The sequence below is a fragment of the Rattus norvegicus genome, chromosome 15, assembly GCF_036323735.1.
Source record: "Rattus norvegicus strain BN/NHsdMcwi chromosome 15, GRCr8, whole genome shotgun sequence".
NCBI lineage: Eukaryota > Metazoa > Chordata > Mammalia > Rodentia > Muridae > Rattus > Rattus norvegicus.
The window spans coordinates 102,584,218-102,606,725 of NC_086033.1; the positions used below are offsets into that span (position 1 = coordinate 102,584,218).

The window sequence follows — 22,508 nt, forward strand, 5'->3', positions numbered from 1 at the left end:
AGTCTCTGGTGAGAAGTCTGGTGTTCTGATAGGTCTGCCTTTATATGTTACTTGACCTTTCTCCCTTACTGCTTTTAATATTCTTTCTTTGTTTTGTATATTTGACTATTACGTGACAAGAGGAATTTCTTTTCTGGTCCAATCTGTTTGGAGTTCTTTAGGCTTTTGTATATTTGTAGCCATCTCTTTCTTTTGGTTAGGGAAGTTTTCTTCTGTAATATGGTTGAAGATATTTACTGGCCCTTTAAGTTGGGAATCTTTGTTCTCTTCTATACCTATTGTCCTTAGGTTTGGTCTTCTCATTGGGTTCTCGATTTCCTGGATGTTGTGGACTAAGAGATTTTTGCTTTTTGCATTTTCTTTGACTATTGTGTCAATGTTTTCTATGGTATTTTCTGCCTCTGACATTCTCTCTTGTATCTCTTGTATTCTGTTGGTGATGCTTGCCATCTGTGATTCCTGATCTCTTTCCTAGGTTTTCTATTTCCAGGGTTGTCTGCCTTTGTGATTTCTTTATTGTTTATATTTCCATGTTTAGATCCTAGATGGTTTTGTTCAATTCCTTCACCTACTTGTTTGTGTTTTCCTGTAATTCTTTAAAAGATTTTCATGTTTCCTCTTTAAGGGCTTCTACTTGTTTACCTGTGTTCTCCTGTATTTCTTTTTTCTTTTTTTTATTAACTTGAGTATTTCTTATATACATTTCAAGTGTTATTCCCTTTCCCGGTTTCCGGGCAAACATCCCCCTCCCCCCTCCCCTTCCTTATGGGTGTCCCCCTCCCAACCCTCCACCCATTGCCGCCCTCCCCCCATAGTCTAGTTCACTGGGGGTTCAGTCTTAGCAGGACCCAGGGCTTCCCCTTCCACTGGTGCTCTTACTAGGATATTCATTGCTACCTATGGGGTCAGAGTCCAGGGTCAGTCCATGTATAGTATTTAGGTAGTGGATTAGTCCCTGGAAGCTCTGGTTGCTTGACATTGTTGTACTTTTGGGGTCTCGAGCCCCTTCAAGCTCTTCCAGTTCTTTCTCTGATTCCTTCAACAGGGGACCTATTCTCAGTTCAGTGGTTTGCTGCTGGCATTCGCCTCTGTATTTGCTGTATTCTGGCTGTGTCTCTCAGGAGCGATCTACATCCGGCTCCTGTCGGTCTGCACTTCTTTGCTTCATCCATCTTGTCCAATTGGGTGGCTGTATATGTATGGGCCACCTGTGGGGCAGGCTCTGAATGGGTGTTCCTTCAGTCTCTGTTTTAATCTTTGCCTCTCCCTTCCCAGCCAAGTGTATTCTTTTTCCTCATTTAAAGAAGGAGTGAAGCATTCACATTTTGATCATCCGTCTTGAGTTTCGTTTGTTCTAGGGATCTAGGGTAATTCAAGCATTTGGGCTAATAGCCACTTATCAATGAGTGCATACCATGTATGTCTTTCTGTGATTGGGTTAGCTCACTCAGGATGATATTTTCCAGTTCCAACCATTTGCCTACGAATTTCATAAACTCGTTGTTTTTGATAGCTGAGTAATATTCCATTGTGTAGATGTACCACATTTTCTGTATCCATTCCTCTGTTGAAGGGCATCTGGATTCTTTCCATTTTCTGGCTATTATAAATAAGGCTGCGATGAACATAGTGGAGCACGTGTCTCTTTTATATGTTGAGGCATCTTTTGGGTATATGCCCAAGAGAGGTATAGCTGGATCCTCAGGCAGTTCAATGTCCAATTTTCTGAGGAACCTCCAGACTGATTTCCAGAATGGTTTTACCAGTCTGCATTCCCACCAACAATGGAGGAGTGTTCCTCTTTCTCCACATCCTCGCCAGCATCTGCTGTCACCTGAGTTTTTGATCTTAGCCATTCTCACTGGTGTGAGGTGAAATCTCAGGGTTGTTTTGATTTGCATTTCCCTTATGACTAAAGATGTTGACATTTCTTTAGGTGTTTCTCAGCCATTCGGCATTCCTCAGCTGTGAATTCTTTGTTTAGCTCTGAACCCCATTTTTTAATAGGGTTATTTGTTTCCCTGCGGTCTAACTTCTTGAGTTCTTTGTATATTTTGGATATAAGGCCTCTATCTGTTGTAGAATTGGTAAAGATCTTTTCCCAATCTGTTGGTTGCCGTTTTGTCCTAACCACAGTGTCCTTTGCCTTACAGAAGCTTTGCAGTTTTATGAGATCCCATTTGTCGATTCTTGGTCTTAGAGCATAAGCCATTGGTGTTTTGTTCAGGAAATTTTTTCCAGTGCCCATGTGTTCCAGATGCTTCCCTAGTTTTTCTTCTATTAGTTTGAGTGTGTCTGGTTTGATGTGGAGGTCCTTGATCCACTTGGACTTAAGCTTTGTACAGGGTGATAAGCATGGATCGATCTGCATTCTTCTACATGTTGCCCTCCAGTTGAACCAGCACCATTTGCTGAAAATGCTATCTTTTTTCCATTGGACGGTTTTGGCTCCTTTGTCAAAAATCAAGTGACCATAGGTGTGTGGGTTCATTTCTGGGTCTTCAATTCTATTCCATTGGTCTATCTGTCTGTCTCTGTACCAATACCATGCAGTTTTTATCACTATTGCTCTGTAATACTGCTTGAGTTCAGGGATAGTGATTCCCCCTGAAGTCCTTTTATTGTTGAGGATAGCTTTAGCTATCCTGGGTTTTTTGTTATTCCAGATGAATTTGCAAATTGTTCTGTCTAACTCTTTGAAGAATTGGATTGGTATTTTAATGGGGATTGCATTTAATCTGTAGATAGCTTTTGGTAAAATGGCCATTTTTACTAAATTAATCCTGCCAATCCATGAGCATGGGAGATCTTTCCATCTTCTGAGGTCTTCTTCAATTTCTTTCTTCAGTGTCTTGAAGTTCTTATTGTACAGATCTTTTACTTGCTTGGTTAAAGTCACACCGAGGTACTTTATATTATTTGGGTCTATTATGAAGGGTGTCGTTTCCCTAATTTCTTTCTCGGCTTGTTTCTCTTTTGTATAGAGGAAGGCAACTGATTTATTTGAGTTAATTTTATACCCAGCCACTTTGCTGAAGTTGTTTATCAGCTTTAGTAGTTCTCTGGTGGAACTTTTGGGATCACTTAAATATACTATCATGTCGTCTGCAAATAGTGATATTTTGACCTCTTCTTTTCCGATCTGTATCCCCTTGATCTCCTTTTGTTGTCTGATTGCTCTGGCTAGAACTTCAAGAACTATATTGAATAAGTAGGGAGAGAGTGGGCAGCCTTGTCTAGTCCCTGATTTTAGTGGGATTGCTTCAAGTTTCTCTCCATTTAGTTTAATGTTAGCAACTGGTTTGCTGTATATGGCTTTTACTATGTTTAGGTATGGGCCTTGAATTCCTGTTCTTTCCAGGACTTTTATCATGAAGGGGTGTTGAATTTTGTCAAATGCTTTCTCAGCATCTAATGAAATGATCATGTGGTTCTGTTCTTTCAGTTTGTTTATATAATGGATCACGTTGATGGTTTTCCGTATATTAAACCATCCCTGCATGCCTGGTATGAAGCCTACTTGATCATGGTGGATGATTGTTTTGATGTGCTCTTGAATTCGGTTTGCCAGAATTTTATTGAGTATTTTTGCATCGATATTCATAAGGGAAATTGGTCTGAAGTTCTCTTTCTTTGTTGTGTGTTTGTGTGGTTTAGGTATAAGAGTAATTGTGGCTTCGTAGAAGGAATTCGGTAGTGCTCCATCTGTTTCAATTTTGTGGAATAGTTTGGATAATATTAGTATGAGTTCTTCTATGAAGGTTTGATAGAATTCTGCACTAAACCCGTCTGGACCTGGGCTCTTTTTGGTTGGGAGACCTTTAATGACTGCTTCTATTTCCTTAGGAGTTATGGGGTTGTTTAACTGGTTTATCTGTTCCTGATTTAACTTCGATACCTGGTATCTGTCTAGGAAATTGTCCATTTCCTGCAGATTTTCAAGTTTTGTTGAATATAGGCTTTTGTAGTAGGATCTGATGATTTTTTTTAATTTCCTCTGATTCCGTAGTTATGTCTCCCTTTTCATTTCTGATTTTGTTAATTTGGACACACTCTCTGTGTCCTCTTGTTAGTCTGGCTAAGGGTTTATCTATCTTGTTGATTTTCTCAAAGAACCAACTTTTGGTTCTGTTGATTCTTTCTATGGTCCTTTTTGTTTCTACTTGGTTGATTTCAGCTCTGAGTTTGATTATTTCCTGCCTTCTACTCCTCCTGGGTGTATTTGCTTCTTTTTGTTCTAGAGCTTTTAGGTGTGCTGTCAAGCTGCTGACATATGCTCTTTCCTGTTTCTTTCTGCAGGCACTCAGCGCTATGAGTTTTCCTCTTAGCACAGCTTTCATTGTGTCCCATAAGTTTGGGTATGTTGTACCTTCATTTTCATTAAATTCTAAAAAGTTTTTAATTTCTTTCTTTATTTCTTCCTTGACCAGGTTATCATTGAGTAGAGCATTGTTCAATTTCCAAGTATATGTGGACATTCTTCCTTGATTGTTATTGAAGACCAGTTTTAGGCCGTGGTGGTCCGATAGCACGCATGGGATTATTTCTATCTTTCTGTACCTGTTGAGGCCCGTTTTTTGACCAATTATATGGTCAATTTTGGAGAAAGTACCATGAGGAGCTGAGAAGAAGGTATATCCTTTTGCTTTAGGATAGAATGTTCTATAAATATCCGTTAAGTCCATTTGGCTCATGACTTCTCTTAGTCTGTCGACATCACTGTTTAATTTCTGTTTCCATGATCTGTCCATTGATGAGAGTGGGGTGTTGAAATCTCCTACTATTATTGTATGAGGTGCAATGTGTGCTTTGAGCTTTAGTAAGGTTTCTTTTACATATGTAGGTGCCCTTGTATTTGGGGCATAGATATTTAGGATTGAGAGTTCATCTTGGTGGATTTTTCGTTTGATGAATATGAAGTGTCCTTCCTTATCTTTTTTGATGACTTTTAGTTGGAAATTGATTTTATTTGATATTAGAATGGCTACTCCAGCTTGCTTCTTCTGACCATTTGCTTGGAAAGTTGTTTTCCAGCCTTTCACTCTGAGGTAGTGTCTGTCTTTGTCTCTGAGGTGTGTTTCCTGTAGGCAGCAGAATGCAGGGTCCTCGTTGTGTATCCAGTTTGTTAATCTATGTCTTTTTATTGGGGAGTTGAGGCCATTGATATTGAGAGATATTAAGGAATAGTGATTATTGCTTCCCGTTATATTCATATTTGGATGTGAGGTTATGTTTGTGTGCTTTCATTCTCTTTGTTTTGTTGCCAAGACGATTAGTTTCTTGCTTCTTCTAGGGTATAGCTTGCCTCCTTATGTTGGGCTTTACCATTTATTATCCTTTGTAGTGCTGGATTTGTGGAAAGATATTGTGTAAATTTGGTTTTGTCATGGAATATCTTGGTTTCTCCATCTATGTTAATTGAGAGTTTTGCTGGATACAGTAACCTGGGCTGGCATTTGTGTTCTCTTAGGGTCTGTATAACATCAGTCCAGGATCTTCTGGCCTTCATAGTTTCTGGCGAGAAGTCTGGTGTGATTCTGATAGGTCTCCCTTTATATGTTACTTGACCTTTTTCCCTTACTGCTTTTAATATATTTTCTTTATTTTGTGCGTTTGGTGTTTTGACAATTATGTGACGGGAGGTGTTTCTTTTCTGGTCCAATCTATTTGGAGTTCTGTAGGCTTCTTGTATGTCTATGGGTATCTCTTTTTTTAGGTTAGGGAAGTTTTCTTCTATGATTTTGTTGAAGATATTTACTGGTCCTTTGAGCTGGGAGTCTTCACTCTCTTCTATACCTATTATCCTTAGGTTTGATCTTCTCATTAAGTCCTGGATTTCCTGTATGTTTTGGACCAGTAGCTTTTTCCGCTTTACATTATCTTTGACAGTTGAGTCAATGATTTCTATGGAATCTTCTGCTCCTGAGATTCTCTCTTCCATCTCTTGTATTCTGTTGGTGAAGCTTGTATCTACAGCTCCTTGTCTCTTCTTTTGGTTTTCTATATCCAGGGTTGTTTCCATGTGTTCTTTCTTGATTGCTTCTATTTCCATTTTTAATTCCTTCAACTGTTTGATTGTGTTTTCCTGGAATTCTTTCAGGGATTTTTGTGTCTCCTCTCTATGGGCTTCTACTTGTTTATTTATGTTTTCCTGGAATTCTTTCAGGGATTTTTGTGTCTCCTCTCTATGGGCTTCTACTTGTTTATTTATGTTTTCCTGGAATTCTTTCAGGGATTTTTGCGATTCTTTCAGGCATTTTTGCGATTCCTCTCTGTAGGCTTCTACTTGTTCTCTAAGGGAGTTCTTCACGTCTTTCTTGAAGTCCTCCAGCATCATGATCAAAAATGATTTTGGAACTAGATCTTGCTTTTCTGGTGTGTTTGGATATTCCATGTTTGTTTTGATGGGAGAATTGGGCTCCGATGGTGCCATGTAGTCTTGGTTTCTGTTGCTTGGGTTCCTGCGCTTGCCTCTCGCCATCAGATTATCTCTAGTGTTACTTTGTTCTATTTCTGACAGTGGCTAGACTGTCCTATAAGCCTGTGTGTCAGGAGTGCTGTAGACCTGTTTTCCTCTCTTTCAGTCAGTTATGGGGACAGAGTGTTCTGCTTTCCGGCGTGTGGTTTTTCCTCTCTACAGGTCTTCAGCTGTTCCTGTGGGCCTGTGTCTTGAGTTCACCAGGCAGCTTTCTTGAAGCAGAAAAGTTGGTCTTACCTGTGGTCCCAAGGCTCAAGTTCGCTTGTGGGGTGCTACCCACGGGCTCTCTGCAGCGGGAGCAACCAGGAAGACCTGTGCCGCTGTTTCCGGGAGCTTCAGTGCACCAGGGTTCCAGATGGTCTTTGGCTTTTTCCTCTGGCATCCGAGACGTGTGTGCACAGAGCAGTCTCTTCTGGTTTCCCAGGCTTGTCTGCCTCTCTGAAGGTTCAGCTCTCCCTCCCACGGGATTTGGGTGCAGAGAACTGTTTATCCGGTCTGTTTCCTTCTGGTTTTGGTGGTGTCTCAGGCACAGGGGTCCTGCCGCTCCTGGGCCCTCCCCCACGGGAGCCCAGAGGCCTTATACAGTTTCCTCTTGGGCCAGGGATGTGGGCAGGGGTGAGCAGTGTTGGTGGTCTCTTCTGCTCTGCAGCCTCAGGAGTGCCCACCTGACCAGGCGGTTGGGTCTTTCTCTCACAGGGTCTGGGGGCAGAGAGCTGCTGCGGGCCGGGATCCGCGGGTGTGGGACTTCCGGTAAACACAGAACGTGCCCGGTTCTACAGGAATTCTGCTTCCGTGTGTCCCAAGCTCACCAGGCAGCTTTCTTGCAGCAGAAAAGTTGGTCTTACCTGTGGTCCTGGGGCTCAAGTTCGCTCGTGGGGTGCTGCCCACGGGCTCTCTGCAGCGGCAGCAACCAGGAAGCTCTCCTGTATTTCTTTATGGGATCTATTTATATTCTTCTTAAAGTCTTCTATCATCATCATGAGATGTGATTTTAAATCCAAATCTTGCTTTTCCAGTGTGTTGGAGTGGCCAGAACTTGCTGTGGTGCCATGTAGTCTTGGTTTCTGTTGCTTAGGTTCTTGCACTTGCCTCTCGCCATCTGGTTATCTCTGGTGTTAGCTGGTCTTGCTGTCTCTCACAGTGGCTTGACCCTCCTGTGGGCCTGTGGGCCTGTGATCATAGCAGTGAGAGAACTCCTGGGATACCAGCTCTCTCTGCAGAGGCTTCAGGTATGGAGGGCTCTGGGACAGCCTTAGCTCTGGGTACAGATGGAGACTGGAAGGGCCCATTTACATTTTTGCAATGAGAGATTTTAAAACTTTATTAGGCAAGTCAAGTATGAAATATATTGGTATTATAATTACTTCCATGTTTAACAGACCTCTTAAATTTCTTGTCTAACTGAATGTTGCCCTTTTCACTAATATCTCCCCCAGTCCTCCTGACTCCCCAAGCCTCTGATAACTACCTTTGTCCACTGCAGTTTTGAGCCCTGTAGCTCAGATTTCACAGGGAAGTCAGAGTGTGTGTATTGCTCTTGTGCCTGGTATTTTACTTTGTAGTATGTCCACTCTTACCTTTCTTCTGCTGTCATACTTGGAATGGGTTCCCAAGATATCCAAAATGTCGGCATGAGGAAATTTATTTTGAAGAACAGTCCTCACATCATCCACAGTGAGTATATGACGACCCTTCACTTTTTGGTACATCTGTGAAAACAGAGAGTTTTTTTAATGGAAATTAATGTTATTTCTCTAAGAACATAATTGTATTTACAAAACAAAGAACATGCTTTTCATTTGAAGCAGGGTCCCATGTACCCCAGGGCTGGGATTACAGGTATGTGCCACACCTGGTGTTTGCAGTGCTGGGGGCTAAACACAGGGTTCATGTATGGCTGGCAAGTATTCCATCAATTGAGCTACAATTATATTTAGAAAATGTAAAAAATGTTGTATAACTTTCAAAATGATAACAACTTCCGTTAACTGCATTTTAATCAAATTAGACACTAATTTTAATAACTTAGTTAAAATGTACTTGTAAATTATTGAAGAATGACACTCAGAAATGCTCTGTTTTCCTTTGACTGCTCTTCAGTACACAGGACTGCATATCCTCTTACCTCCTCCTACTCTGCGTTCTACGCACAATGTCTGCTTCCCATTCTTTCTCATTGCTCTTTTTTTTTTAACAGGGTTGTGGTATATACATTGTGTGCATGTCTCTGTGTGTTCATGTGTGGTGTACACATGTGTATGTGTCTGTGTGGTATATATTCATGTGTGCATGTGTCTATGTGGTATACACACATATGTGCATGTGTTTGTGTGGTATACACACAGGTGTTCATGTATCTGTGTGGCATATACATGTGTGTGCATGTTGTGTCTGTGTGGGTGAGCTTTTGGTGTGTGCATATGTGGAGGACAGAGACTGACTTGGGTTTTCTTCCTCTCTTTCTCTGCATTGAACCTACAGCTCACTGTTTGGCTAGACTGCCAGGCCAGAGTGCCCCTGGGATCTTATTGCAGTCTGATCACAAACAGTGGGGTTACAGGTGGGCACTGGCAAGTGAAGCTTTGTTATGGGTGTGGCAGATCTGAATCCACATCCTCCTCCATGTGTACCAAGCACATGATTTAGATGCAGATCTAGGGATGATGTGGTTGGTTTCAAGTGTGATGTGGTTTTTTAAGGATTGTTCACACCATTTTGATTCTATAGTAGACAATGCAGAGCAGACAATCCAAGTGCAAGTGACAGATACAAACTATGGTAGATGCACTCATTTCTATTATAAAATGGTTATATAGATTTAATATTGGCAATGCCCTCACTTTCTCAGTGATGCTTTTTAATGATATGAATTCTTTTAATGAGGTTCTTAGCAATTTGTGACTTATCTTTGCAATATACTTCCAGACTCAGTATATATCTTATTTCAATTTATTTTAAAAATTTATGTATTTCTTTTGCTGGCATGTCTGTCTGTGTGAGGATGCTGGGTCTCCTTGAACTGGAGTTCAGATTGTTATGAGCTGCCATGTGGGTGCTGGGAATTGAAACTGGGCCCTCTGGTAGAGCAGCCAATGTTCTTAACCACTGAGCTATCTCTCCAGCCCCTTGTTTCAGTTTTTAATTCAATATGGTTCCTTTTACAACAATACAGATGAATATTAATGAAAGGTCCACGTGAAACCAAGTCTCTTATAAACTCCTATAGCAACTAATAAATCAGTAAAATTAAGGTAGATGTATCATTGACAAATATTATTACATGGCAGTAGTGTTCAGAGCAAACTTTCCCATTGGGATATTTGTCCATCCCTTGCCTTTTAATTATCGTCAATGGTGATCAGCATGCTACTGCAAACTCTCAGACAACACAATTTTAATACAAAGTAGCAAAAGAGCAAGACTATGTGAGCCAGTCTATACACTGTACTATGTGCATGGTTTAAAACTCTACTTACAACTCGTGTTATTTTCCCTTAGTCATGTTCTTAGAAATGCCTGCATTTTCTTTATAAATCTTTTCCAGACTCAGTATTATCTCTTTTCACACACCTTGCTGTCACTCACCAATCTGGTCCTTTAAAACTGTCTAGGAAGTTACCTACTACACACATGGTCATTTAGAGCAGCAAACCTCAACGTGTGTGGGTTCCCCCATCTGGGTGTCACTCATCACACATCCCCCATCTGGGTGTCACTCATCACACATCCCCCATCTGGTGTCACACATCCCCCATCTGGTGTCACACATCACACATCCCCCATCTGGGTATCACTCATCACATATCCCCCATCTGGGTGTCACTCATCACACATGCCCCATCTGGGTGTCACACATCACACATGCCCCATCTGGGTGTCACACATCACACATCCCCCATCTGGGTGTCACACATCACATGGGGTGTCACTCATCACACATCCCCCATCTGGTGTCACACATCACATATCCTCCATCTGGGTGTCACACATCCCCCATCCCCCATCTGGGTGTCACTCATCACACATCCCCCATCTGGGTGTCACACATCACACATCCCCCATCTGGGTGTCACACATCACACATCCCCCATCTGGTGTCACACATCACACATCCCCCATCTGGGTGTCACACATCACACATCCACTATCTGGGTGTCACTCATCACACATCCCCCATCTGGTGTCACACATCACATATCCCCCATCTGGGTGTCACTCATCACACATGCCCCATCTGGGTGTCACTCATCACACATGCCCCATCTGGGTGTCACTCATCACACATGCCCCATCTGGGTGTCACTTATCACACATCCCCCATCTGGGTGTCACTCATCACACATCCCCCATCTGGGTGTCACACATCACATATCCACCATCTGGGTGTCACACATCACACATCCCCCATCTGGGTGTCACACATCACATATCCACCATGTTTATATTCCACTCATGACAGTTGCACAATTACAGTTACGAAGTAGTAACAAGATAATTGTATGGTTGGGGTCCCCACACTATGAGGAACTACATTTAGGGACACAGCATTAGGAAGGCAGGGACCTGTCTTTAATCATCGCACTAATGACTTTATTCAAAGCTGTAGCTCAGGAAACTGTTTTTTAAGAGAAACAAACAAAAAAGAATTTCGCCTTCCAGTTTCTGTCTGCGTCTGAAGCTGACCCAGTCCCACAACTCTCTGTACTCAGATCATGGGGGTCGGGGGGCAAGAGCTGGATTCTCAGAAGTGCAGACAATCCTGAGAACTCAGGGGAGACCACCACTTCTGCTCACATTCCTGGGCCAATAGGAACCTGCCTGGAGCCTTCTGGACACAGGAACTGAGGAGTAGTCTGGGACAGGACCCTTCTGGTTTCCGTCTACACCCAGAACTGACCCTATGCCACAACTCTCTATACCTAGATCCTGCTGGGAGAAAGCCTGTCTCCAGGAGTGCTGACACACAGGCTTATAGGAGGGTCAAGCCACTGACAGAGACAGCAAGACCAGCTACCACCAGAAATAACTAGAAGGTGAGAGGCAAGCACAGGAACCTAAGCAACAGAAACCAAGACTACTTGGCATCATCAGAGCCCAGTTCTCCCAACAAAGCAAATACTGGATATCCCAACATACCAGAAAAGCAAAATTTGGATTTAAAATCACATCTCATGATGATGATAGAGGACTTTAAGGACATAAATAATTCCCTTAAAGAAATACAAAACAAAAAACAACAATAAAAAAAAAACAAAAAGAAGAGGGAAACAAAGTTGAAGCCCTTAAAAAGGAAACACAAAAATCCCTGAAAGAATTACAGAAAAACACAATCAAACAGGTGAAGGAATTGAACAAAACTATCCAGGATCTAAAAAATGGAAATAGAAACAAAGAAATCACAAAGGCAGACAACCCTGGAGATAAAAAAAAAAAAAACTAGGAAAGAGATTAGGAGTCATAGATGCATGTTTCCTCAGAAAATTAAGACACAGTACTACCTTGAGGACCCAGCTATACCACTCCTAGGCATATACCCAAAAGATGCTCCAAAATACAACAAAGACACATGCTCCACTATGTTAATAGCAGCCTTATTTATAATAGTCAGAACCTGGAAAGAACCCAGATGTCCTTCAACAGAGGAATGGATACAGAAAATGTGGTACATCTACGCAATGGAATATTACTCAGCTATCAAAAACAATGCCTTCATGAAATTCATAGGCAAGTGGATTGAACTAAAAAATATCGTCCTGAATGAGGCAATCCAATCACAAAAATCACACATGGTATACACTCACTGATAATTGGATAGTAGGCCAAAAGCGCAGATTATCCAAGATACAATCTACAGTCCACCTAAAGCTCAAGAAGAAGAAAGACCAAAGTGTGGATGCTTCAGTCCTTCTTAAAAGGGGGAATGAAAGTTTTCATAGGAGGAGATATGGAGACGAAGTTTGAAGCAGAGACTGAAGGAATGACTATTCAGAGCCTGCCCCACCTGGGGATCCAGCCCACATACACACAGCCACCAAACCCAGACAGTATTGCGGATGCCAAGAAGTGCATGCTGACAGGAGCCTGATATAGCTGTCTCCTGAGAGCCTCTGTCAGAGCATGACCAATACAGAGGTGCATGCTAGCAGCCAACCACTGAACTGAGAATGAGGTCCCCATTGGAGGAGTTAGAGAAAGGATTAAAGGAGCTGAAGGGGCTTGCAACCCCATAAGAACAACAATGCCAACCAACCAGAGCTTCCAGGGACTAAACCACCATCCAAAGACTGCACATGGACAGATCCATGGCTGCAGCTGCATATGTAGCAGAGGTTGGCCTTGTTGGGCACCAATAAGGAGAAGCCCTTGGTTTTGCCAAGACTGGACCCCCAGTGTAGAGGAATGTCAGGGTGGGGCAGAGGGAAGGGGTGGGTGGATGGGTGGGGGAACACCCTCATAGAACAAGGAGGAGGAGAAAAGGAATAGGGGAGTTATGGATAGGAAACTGGGAAAGGGGATAACTTTGAAATAGAAAAAACATCCAATAAAAAATAAATAAAAAGGGGGAAATTAAAGGAAGAGTGATAATATAATTTAGAAAATGCTCGCCTAAGAAAGCTCCCTTGAGTATCTAAATATCTCCATGCTTAAAAAAAGATACAGATCTCAGCTCTCTCACAAATTCAACTTAAAATTTATAATACAATGCAAAGTGAAGCATTTAATACAGAGTAATAAGCAAAAAGCCATTTTCTATTATATTTATTCTCTAGTCCACACATACACAAGTTAAACACGTACAGGGTCAGATTAACCTTCGTAAATTGATAGAGTTGGTAAAGGCTCAGCTGCCTGCCTATAATACTGGGACAATGGTATATATTTCACCAGACTATTTGATGAATGAAATTTATCTGTACCAGCTTCCAGGAACATTTTCATATATTTAAAATGATACAATAATAAATATCGATACAAGAGAGTTGTTTATTATGAAAACTTTATCTAGTGTATAAACTTACATGTGTCATAGAAAGAAATGCTTCTGACACACCATAGTTTTCTTCAATATAACTGAAAGCTCGCCAAAGAGCAACCCCAGCATCTGTTGTTCCATCAACGTCATTGTCCATAGTAAGAATGAAGACAAAGCCAATTCTGGGAAAAGAGGATTAATCAACAAGGTCACAACCACCTCTTGAACAACAGTGATTACTACTTAAAGTACTGCCCTGCGGCCTCCAGGTTAATGCACTAGAGATGGGAGGAGGCAGTTGTATCTGGGAACTTTGATGATAATGCCTATTTGCCCAAATACTCCCAGCTATCACAGTCCTGCAAAATGTCCCCTTTAGAGCATTCGCACTATCTCCTCACCAAGCAGACAGAGAGCTAAGAGCTCTGCTCAGCTTGACGGGCAGGCTCTCCCATGAAGGCACTCGGGGTACTGTACAACTCAGGCCTCACTCCCAGTGTGACAGCTGCTGCTTCACACAGCACAGCCACGCCCACAGTGACACCTGTAAGCAGCACTAGACTTACTTTAGAGTTTAGTAATATAAGTTTATAATTACCGAAGAGGGATTTCATTAAAATAAAAAAATTCTGCCAAATTTATAAAGTCCAAGGTATATTCTTGAGCAGGATCAATAAACAGAACCTAGAAGAGTAAACATCATCATTATTATAAGACTTAGAATTTAAATGAAATTTAAATATTGTTTAATTTTTGTAATTTTAAGGCATAAAATTCAAGATGCAAGATTTCAAAATTTAGCTTGAATATATAAAGTATTATAACTTTGGAAGCTTTATTATAGTTGTGTATTAAACATAATTATACATAGAATCTTAAAGGATGAAAGGTGTTCTTTGTGGATATACAACATAAAGTACGTATTTCCTACAAAATGAAAAGACCGCATTTCACATGGCCCTCTGTGAAGATTTTACAAATTCCCGAGGGGTCTCACAGGGCAGACACAGAGTTCCCGGGAGAAGCAAACCCGCAGGGCAGTCTGGGTGTCTACGCACTTCAGAGTCCCAAAGGCTTGTTCCAATATTTAGAACCGTAATATTGAACCAATAAACATTCATGAAAAATAGAATATACATATTTTTCTTGACTAATAAACTCCAAAATATAGCACAAATTATAAATTCCTTTGAGATAATATACAAATCTCATAATAAAACCATATGAAAGATAAATAACGACTAACAAATGAAGTGGAATTACTGGTTCCAGAGGCACTCTGAGCCTGGTGTCCCGGGGAAGCACGTCTTACACCGGATGTGCCTGCCAACAGGAGGATAATCAAAAAGGACGTCATCCGCATAAGCATTGAATAAGCATTAAAATATAAAACTCACCAAATTATGAAAATTACGCCTTACAGAAGGCACTGTTCCATGTAATACTGGCTTTAGAAATTCCCAGCAACTTGTCGGCCAATCAGTATACAAAGCGTCATTTTCTAAGTCATTGATCCACTAGAAAGGAATCCAGAACCTGTTAAAGCTACGTTAAGATAACAGTCACATCACTTCCAAATTTAATTGTTTTTACTGTATTAAATCAGAAATGAACACACAGAGTTTTCTATATTTCTGATATAAAAAGTCAGTTGAATAAAGAATATATCACATATGACAATTGTATGCTTCCAAAAAGAAATAAAAACTTTGGCTCATTAAACAAAGAACTGTTTGTTTCATTTGAAATGATGTGTACTGGTTGGTTGATGGTGGCGAGGGAGGTATGGATGCTATGCCTGCAAGGCCAAAGCCCGGATCCTCCTGGGATGGGACACACTAGCTACAGGCCTTGTAAGCCATCTGACTCAGGCAATGGGAACTGAACTGGGGTCCTCTGCAAAGCCAACAAGCACTCTTAACCAGCCCCCATTCTATAGACTCATAGTTAAAACTATCAACTGTTTTCCCTCAAGTGTTTCCATGGAGCAGTTAATATTAACTGTCCCTCCTGAATCCATCATAAAGCTGAGGAAAGCCATGCAAGAACATGGAATGAGCGTAACAAGCAACATTCAAGAGTGGACTCATTCTGACCCTGGAGATGGGCGGGCATAAGAAGGGTCTACTTTTACTTCACGTTTGTCCCAGAGGACATTTTCAAACCTTGAGGAAGAGAGCTCAAACACAAAAGTCAGATTCGTCTGAAAAGTTATAATTAAGCATCTCAAATTGCTATGACTCTGCTCTCCTTTGCAGGAAGCAGGAGGGGGTCTGGAAGGGAAAGAACTGCAGGGAGGCCTGTGTGCATGGTCAGAGAGACTGCTGAGTCCATTCGCTGGCCTCTAACCTGCACGCAGACAGATAATACACTCCTAAAAGTTCAGCAGGAAAGAGATGCCGCAGTGCCAAGAAGACAGAGGCCACAGTGCAGGGTGGAGCTCAGGGGGTAAACACCATGGACTGTCACTGGAGACAGAGGGCCACAGCCTAGAAATAAGACGAAAGAGAAGAAAGCCACGGAGCCCAGGACAAGGTTCAGCAGAGACAACAGAGCACCTGGCATTTGGACGCTCAGTCAATTCTAGCTTTGCCTTAAAAAAAATCAAGCTCTAACTCGTATTTTTAAAACAGCTACAAAGGTTAGAGGAATGACATGGCAGTACACGCCCATAGCCGAGGCGTTCAGGAAGCTAACAGAGGCAGCCCCATCTCCACGGAGAGAAACCCAAACGCAGCCTGTCACGGGGAAGAAGACTAAGGCGCTGGGGTCCTGAGACTTCCCGGCATCTGGAACCTATAAGCACTGGGGTCAGCACATACCCAGGAAGCACAGGAAAAGCTCACTCGGGAACTCTGGCTGAGTATCCTCCAACTTACCACCATGTCCACATGGTCTGTGAAGACTGAGAGACTTCCTACTTCTAGGAATTTACTCTGCTCTTTTGCAGATTTATAACATACAGTAACATAACAGACTACTGCACATAGCACAGTTGGAGGAGGCACACACTGCACAGTTGGAGGAGGCACACACTGCACAGTTGGAGGAGGCACACACTGCACAGTTGGAGGAGGCACACACTGCACAGTTGGAGGAGGCACACACTGCACAGTTGGAGGAGGCACACACTGCACAGTTGGAGGAGGCACACACTGCACAGTTGGAGGTGGCACACACTGCCCAGTTGGAGGAGGCACACACTGCCCAGTTGGAGGAGGCACACACTGCACAGTTGGAGGTGGCACACACTGCACAGTTGGAGGAGGCACACACTGCACAGTTGGAGGAGGCACACACTGCACAGTAGGAGGTGGCACACACTGCACAGTTGGAGGAGGCACACACTGCACAGTTGGAGGAGGCACACACTGCACAGTTGGAGGAGGCACACACTGCACAGTAGGAGGTGGCACACACTGCACAGTTGGAGGAGGCACACACTGCACAGTTGGAGGAGGCACACACTGCACAGTAGGAGGTGGCACACACTGCACAGTAGGAGGAGGCACACACTGCACAGTAGGAGGTGGCACACACTGCACAGTTGGAGGTGGCACACACTGCACAGTAGGAGGAGGCACACACTGCACAGTAGGAGGAGGCACATACTGCACAGTTGGAGGAGGCACACACTGCACAGTAGGAGGTGGCACACACTGCACAGTTGGAGGTGGCACACACTGCACAGTTGGAGGTGGCACACACTGCACAGTTGGAGGAGGCACACACTGCACAGTTGGAGGAGGCACACACTGCACAGTTGGAGGAGGCACACACTGCACAGTAGGAGGAGGCCCACACTGCACAGTTGGAGGAGGCACACACTGCACAGTTGGAGGAGGCACACACTGCACAGTTGGAGGAGGCACACACTGCACAGTTGGAGGAGGCACACACTGCACAGTAGGAGGAGGCACATACTGCACAGTTGGAGGAGGCATACACTGCACAGTTAGGAGCCCATGCAGGCTGCCCAGGCCTGAGTGAATCTTGTCATGTTCAGGTAGCTTCTTACAACCCCACATCTTAACTGACTGGTGCTTGATTACTGCCGCCATTCATAGGATTGCTCTGTCTTCTGACTGTTTTATCGCGAAGCTGGAAAGATGCTTCACGAGAGCAGTTATCCTGATATGAAGCGACTGAGTGGAGAGAGAATGGGTCTGTGCTTTGTTCTCTCTTCTGAGTACTGGTTCAAATGCATACATGTATTCTGACGACCACAAATGCACAGTGCTATGCCAAGCCTTAAAAATCCCAGAGGCTGTAGGACAAGGAAAACCAGGTACACTTACCACTATTGAAGAATGCCGAATATCTAAAACAAAGTCATCGTCCCACACGGGTGAGTTTAATTTTAAAAACCTGCTCCTCTCTTCTTCACTGAGCCCAAGACTTTTAAGGCCACTCAGCAGCTTCCCTTCTGATCTCAGCAAATCTAAAATACTTCACATTCCAAGAGGAAACAATTTTATTTTAGTTTGTCAACATCTTTGGAAACCCAAAGTTTGATAATATTTTTAATTGCATTACATGTTCATATGTGTACTGTACATGTATGATGAGAATGGAAGACTGTCAACATTAACATTTAAAATTTATTTCAGTAATGAATATTTTAAATTTAATTTCAACATTAAGTGAATATTGAATATATGTAAGAGCTGTCACATGCTAAAACTTCGTGGTGGATGAACAGTGTAAAGTAAGTTGCCTATCTAGAATTTGAAGTCTACTTAGTCACTAATTCTAAGGAACCAATTCTAAGGTATTTCTTTAAAACCACCAAGTGGTTTGAAGGGCTTTAAGGGCTCTGACTCCGGAGGTGTAGTGCCTGCAGACACATACTACTTGAAGAGTTCAACAGCATTAAATCAGATAACTAGTAAGAGAAGAAAAACTCCCCCAAAGCTAAGACTAACAAAAGCTCCAGTTCTGGGCCTGACAAGCCTCCTTAGAAGGGTTGGTCAGGGTAGTGCAACTGGCTGTCAGAACAACACAGCTTACTGAGGCAGCCGTGTTGAGTCTCAGAGCCTGAAGGTGGAGCCCTAGGGCTAAAGACACCACACATAGGACACACCGCCAGATGATTCCAGTTGATTCTGGCTTGAAAGCCTCTTTCCTGTGGTGTAGCCTCCACAGTGCCAGAAAAGACTCTACAAGGTGCCAATGGAGAGAAGTAGTTAACAGTCCTACAGCTGCAATAGCTATCTATGATCCACTTATTCCACTTATCAAAGAATCCACTCTCTAACAAATGGAGAACACCACGGAAAACCACAACTGGACACTATGCATACACTCATCAACAGATCATGGGGAGGGTAGCCCCAAAGAATACAATTACGTCACAACTCCTGCGTCTATAACTCATGGGCTATTTTGGGAGTGGGGGTGGAAAGACTTCAAGAGCCAGAGTATCAGGAAGTCTGCTATGAAGCATTCTCTCCCAGAAACTGCTGTATAGGCAAGGCCAGAAGAATGGGAACATCAATTCTGGAAGGGGTCAAGTTTCTCCAGGTTCCCCCCACAGACAATGATACAGAGAACTATTGATAGGTGAGAGAAGGCTAATTAGCCTCTTTCCACTATTGATTACTCAGTGCAGATCGGTCAGCCCTAAACACATACACACAAACAATCAAAGCAAACTGAGCAGGATGTATTTACTACTTATGCATATGCATACTTATATAAACACCATGTTAACATGCATACATATATAGAATAGTTATGATCAAAGACAAGGAGTCCATCAACTTGGGGGCAGGAGGAACCTGGGAGAGGTTGGAAGAAGGAAAGGAGGAAAGGGAAGGAAAATGATGTAATTCTTTCTCACTTTCAAAGTATATTTAAAAATGAAAAAAATTCCACAAAAAGGAACAAAGAAAGACTAGCGAAAACTGTAGGGCCCTAGTGATTGCTCACTCTGCACTCAACTAGAAGGTTACAGAGTAGGTGGGAAGCCCTTCATGTGTGTCTCTGTAATAGGGCACTTTCTCTATATTCTTTCTCTCCCTCCTTTTCTTATCATCCACCCCTTCACATTGATGGTATTATTCTGCATCCTCCCTTTTCTCACAGCCTTTTGTGAGGACCTTGAAAATCCCAACTCTGTACAATTTCCAGCACTGTATTAAAGTGAATCCTGTCAGCTGCAGCCTGCCAACACATCTGTTAGAAACAACTGTCAGCAAGGCACAGTGGCTCGAGCCTTTAGTCCCAGCACTCCGGTGCAGAGGCTGGTGGATCTCTGCGTGTTCAAGGCCAGCCTAGTCTACAGAGAATCCCAGGATAGCCAGCCATGGTTAAATAGTGAGATCCTGGAGAGAGGCGGGGGGGGGGGGCGGAGGGAGGGAGGGAGGTGCCACGACACACTTCCTGTAGATCACTAAGTAGAGGGGAAGAGTGAGGGTTTGGAATTCTTGAGGAACCCACAGTCTTTCTAGATCATAAAGGAGAACACTGGTGTTATGGAGCTTTTCCAAGTCCTGCCACAGAAACATTGCAGAATCTATGTAGAACCTCATTGTGTCTCTTAAACATGGCTTCACTGTTCCTGGGCACAGATTCAATTTTTGTCTCTCTTAAGTTTACAGAACAAGATCTGAGATTTTCTATACTCTATATGTGGCATTTATCTTATGCTCGTAGGGCTAAGAATATAGCTAACATGGAGAAAAGTCAAATTTAACATACAACCATAATAGAGAAGGTCCAAATGGACTGATACATGCATTAGTGTGTAGGCGCGCGTGCACACACACACATACACACACACACACACACACACACACACAAAATGGGTGGGTAGGGTGAGAAGGGATCTTTATTTCCTATGATTCCAAACTGTTAAAAATGTTCCTGAAACATTTTACAATTTTATAAATTCCAGTTCAACAATAGCATATTCTATGAATTAAAATTGAATAACTGAACTGAAGTACTATATTTATGAGATTGTCCTAATGATCCAGGACTTAACTTTTAAAAGTCATTTTATGCTTCTGTGTGAGAACAGCACCAACTCCATTCTACTTCTCTTCTATCTGAGCCATGACTTTAACTTACAGGCAAGTGGCCACTGCACCGTAAGACTTCCCAACCCCTCCTTAGAGCGCTTGTGAAGAAGGATCCTGGTGGAGCTGAGAAACGCGACGGCACTCAGCGTTCTGACTGACAGGACACAAACGGTTTAGCTGTCTGTGTGAATTTCCTTCTGCTGCGGAAACACCCTGTGCTGAGGGCAGTTCCTTTCTGAGGCTGTGCAGTCCAGTCTCAGAGGAATGTCGTTAAACACTAACCTAATTTTAAATGCAAGACAGTCTAGAACAACATGACAGTTAAAGTTCTACCATCCACCGTGTCTCTAACATCTCTCCCAGTTCTGGGACTTTAAGACCCCGTGTTCTGGTCCACTGTGGAGGGATGCACAGTAAGAAACACTGCATGTGAGAGTGAGGGAGACTAAGATGTGGTCAGGACGTTGTACAGCAGAATTAGGTCACTGCAGTTGACAACACTTTATTATATATTCAAAATACAGAGGAGAGATTATTTTAATGTTCTGCACATGAAGAAATTGCTTGTGAGGTAACAGAAATGCTAGTCACTGAATTGGAATATTTTACATTGTATCTGTATCAATATCCTACTATAGCCATAGATGTGTTTAATCATCTGTCAAAATATTGCCTTAATATTAAAACATTTTGTTTTGCACTTTGGCAAATGATAAATTCAGGAAAATATTTATCTTTACATAAATCATAGTTTACATTAATAATTTAACACTTACCTAAAGGGGTCATAAACATCTAAGTCAACAGGAAGGCCATTGATAAACAGATGAGCATCACCTGGCATAATTTCGAATCTATCACGTAAGTCCTTGAAACCAAGCAAAATCATAGTTGTAAATATTTTAGCTCTGCTACAGAATCCTGAATATGTGCAATGCTCCTAGACTAGGACCGAGAGCCAGCTAAGTATTGGCTTTAAGAAACTTCTTAGGAATGCCTCAGAAAATGCTTCTGGGAGCCTCTCTCTCTCTCTCTCTCTCTCTCTCTCTCTCTCTCTCTCTCTCTCTCTCTGTGTGTGTGTGTGTGTGTGTGTGTGGTACAGCAGGCATCAAAGGCAAGGCTTGCACATACACATGCAAGGCAAGCGTCCCAAGCCTGAGCTGCCTGCTTAACAACTCCCAGAGCTCTTCGTGTGCAGTGTTTTGTAACCAGTGTGTGCATCTCATTCTGAAGGAGAGCTCCCCCCGAATATCCCACATGTAGAGCAGCTTCCCCCCAATATCCCACATGTAGGACAGCTTCCCCCAATACCCCAAATGTAGAACAGCTTCCCCCAATACCCCAAATGTAGAACAGCTTCCCCCAATATCCCACATGTAGGACAGCTTCCCCCAATAGCCCACATGTAGGACAGCTTCCCCCCAATACCCCACATGTAGGACAGCTTCCCCCAATACCCCACATGTAGGACAGCTTCCCCCCCCAGTACCACACATGTAGGACAGCTTCCCCCCCCCCAGAACCCTACATGAAGAACTGTTGACTGTTCTTGGTGAGAGCCGCTGCCATTTCTTTCTTTCCATTACACCAAGGACTTCGCTTTTTGCCTAAAGGGCCTTGACTGCTCTTCCTGTCAGTTCTGGGCTATACCGAGTACCTTTTCATGCATAGGGCTTGATCTTTCAAGTGCTTCTTCTGCCCACCCTTTCTCTTTCCATCTCAGTGCTAAGGTGAGGGCTGTCAGACTTTCTCCACCTTGTATTCATGCTTTCCTTTGATTCTGTACATTCATTTCTATTTTTGTTTTCTTGCCATTGTGTTTCATATTGTGTTTTTATAGGGTTAACACTCCCCAGTGTTACTTAAATTGCAGTTTTTACTTGTGAAATGGTTTCCTTCTACTTCTTCCATTTGCCCAGTTCCTGCAGCTGTGCCTTCGGGTGACCTTGAACTGATATCCAGGCCCACCTTTACCTCGTCGTCCTTTCCAGCCTCTGGTGCCGCTCTGCTTTACACTTGTTTCTGGAAATGC

General features: G+C 42.8%; 1 protein-coding gene across 7 annotated transcripts in view; it reads right to left on the reverse strand.

Annotated features, from left to right (window-relative positions):
- Nucleotides 1-22,508, reverse strand: part of Uggt2 (UDP-glucose glycoprotein glucosyltransferase 2) — a 166,053-nt gene that overhangs the window by 103,979 nt on the left and 39,566 nt on the right. For all 7 annotated transcript variants that reach the window (XM_063274903.1, XM_063274902.1, XM_063274905.1 and 4 more), the window contains 6 exons: nt 21,253-21,344; nt 17,750-17,900; nt 14,849-14,968; nt 14,050-14,135; nt 13,498-13,633; nt 8,056-8,187 (listed from right to left, as the gene is read on the reverse strand). In XM_063274903.1, coding sequence (XP_063130973.1) covers nt 8,056-8,187; nt 13,498-13,633; nt 14,050-14,135; nt 14,849-14,968; nt 17,750-17,900; nt 21,253-21,344 — 717 coding nt within the window. The remainder of the gene's footprint in view (nt 1-8,055; nt 8,188-13,497; nt 13,634-14,049; nt 14,136-14,848; nt 14,969-17,749; nt 17,901-21,252; nt 21,345-22,508) is intronic.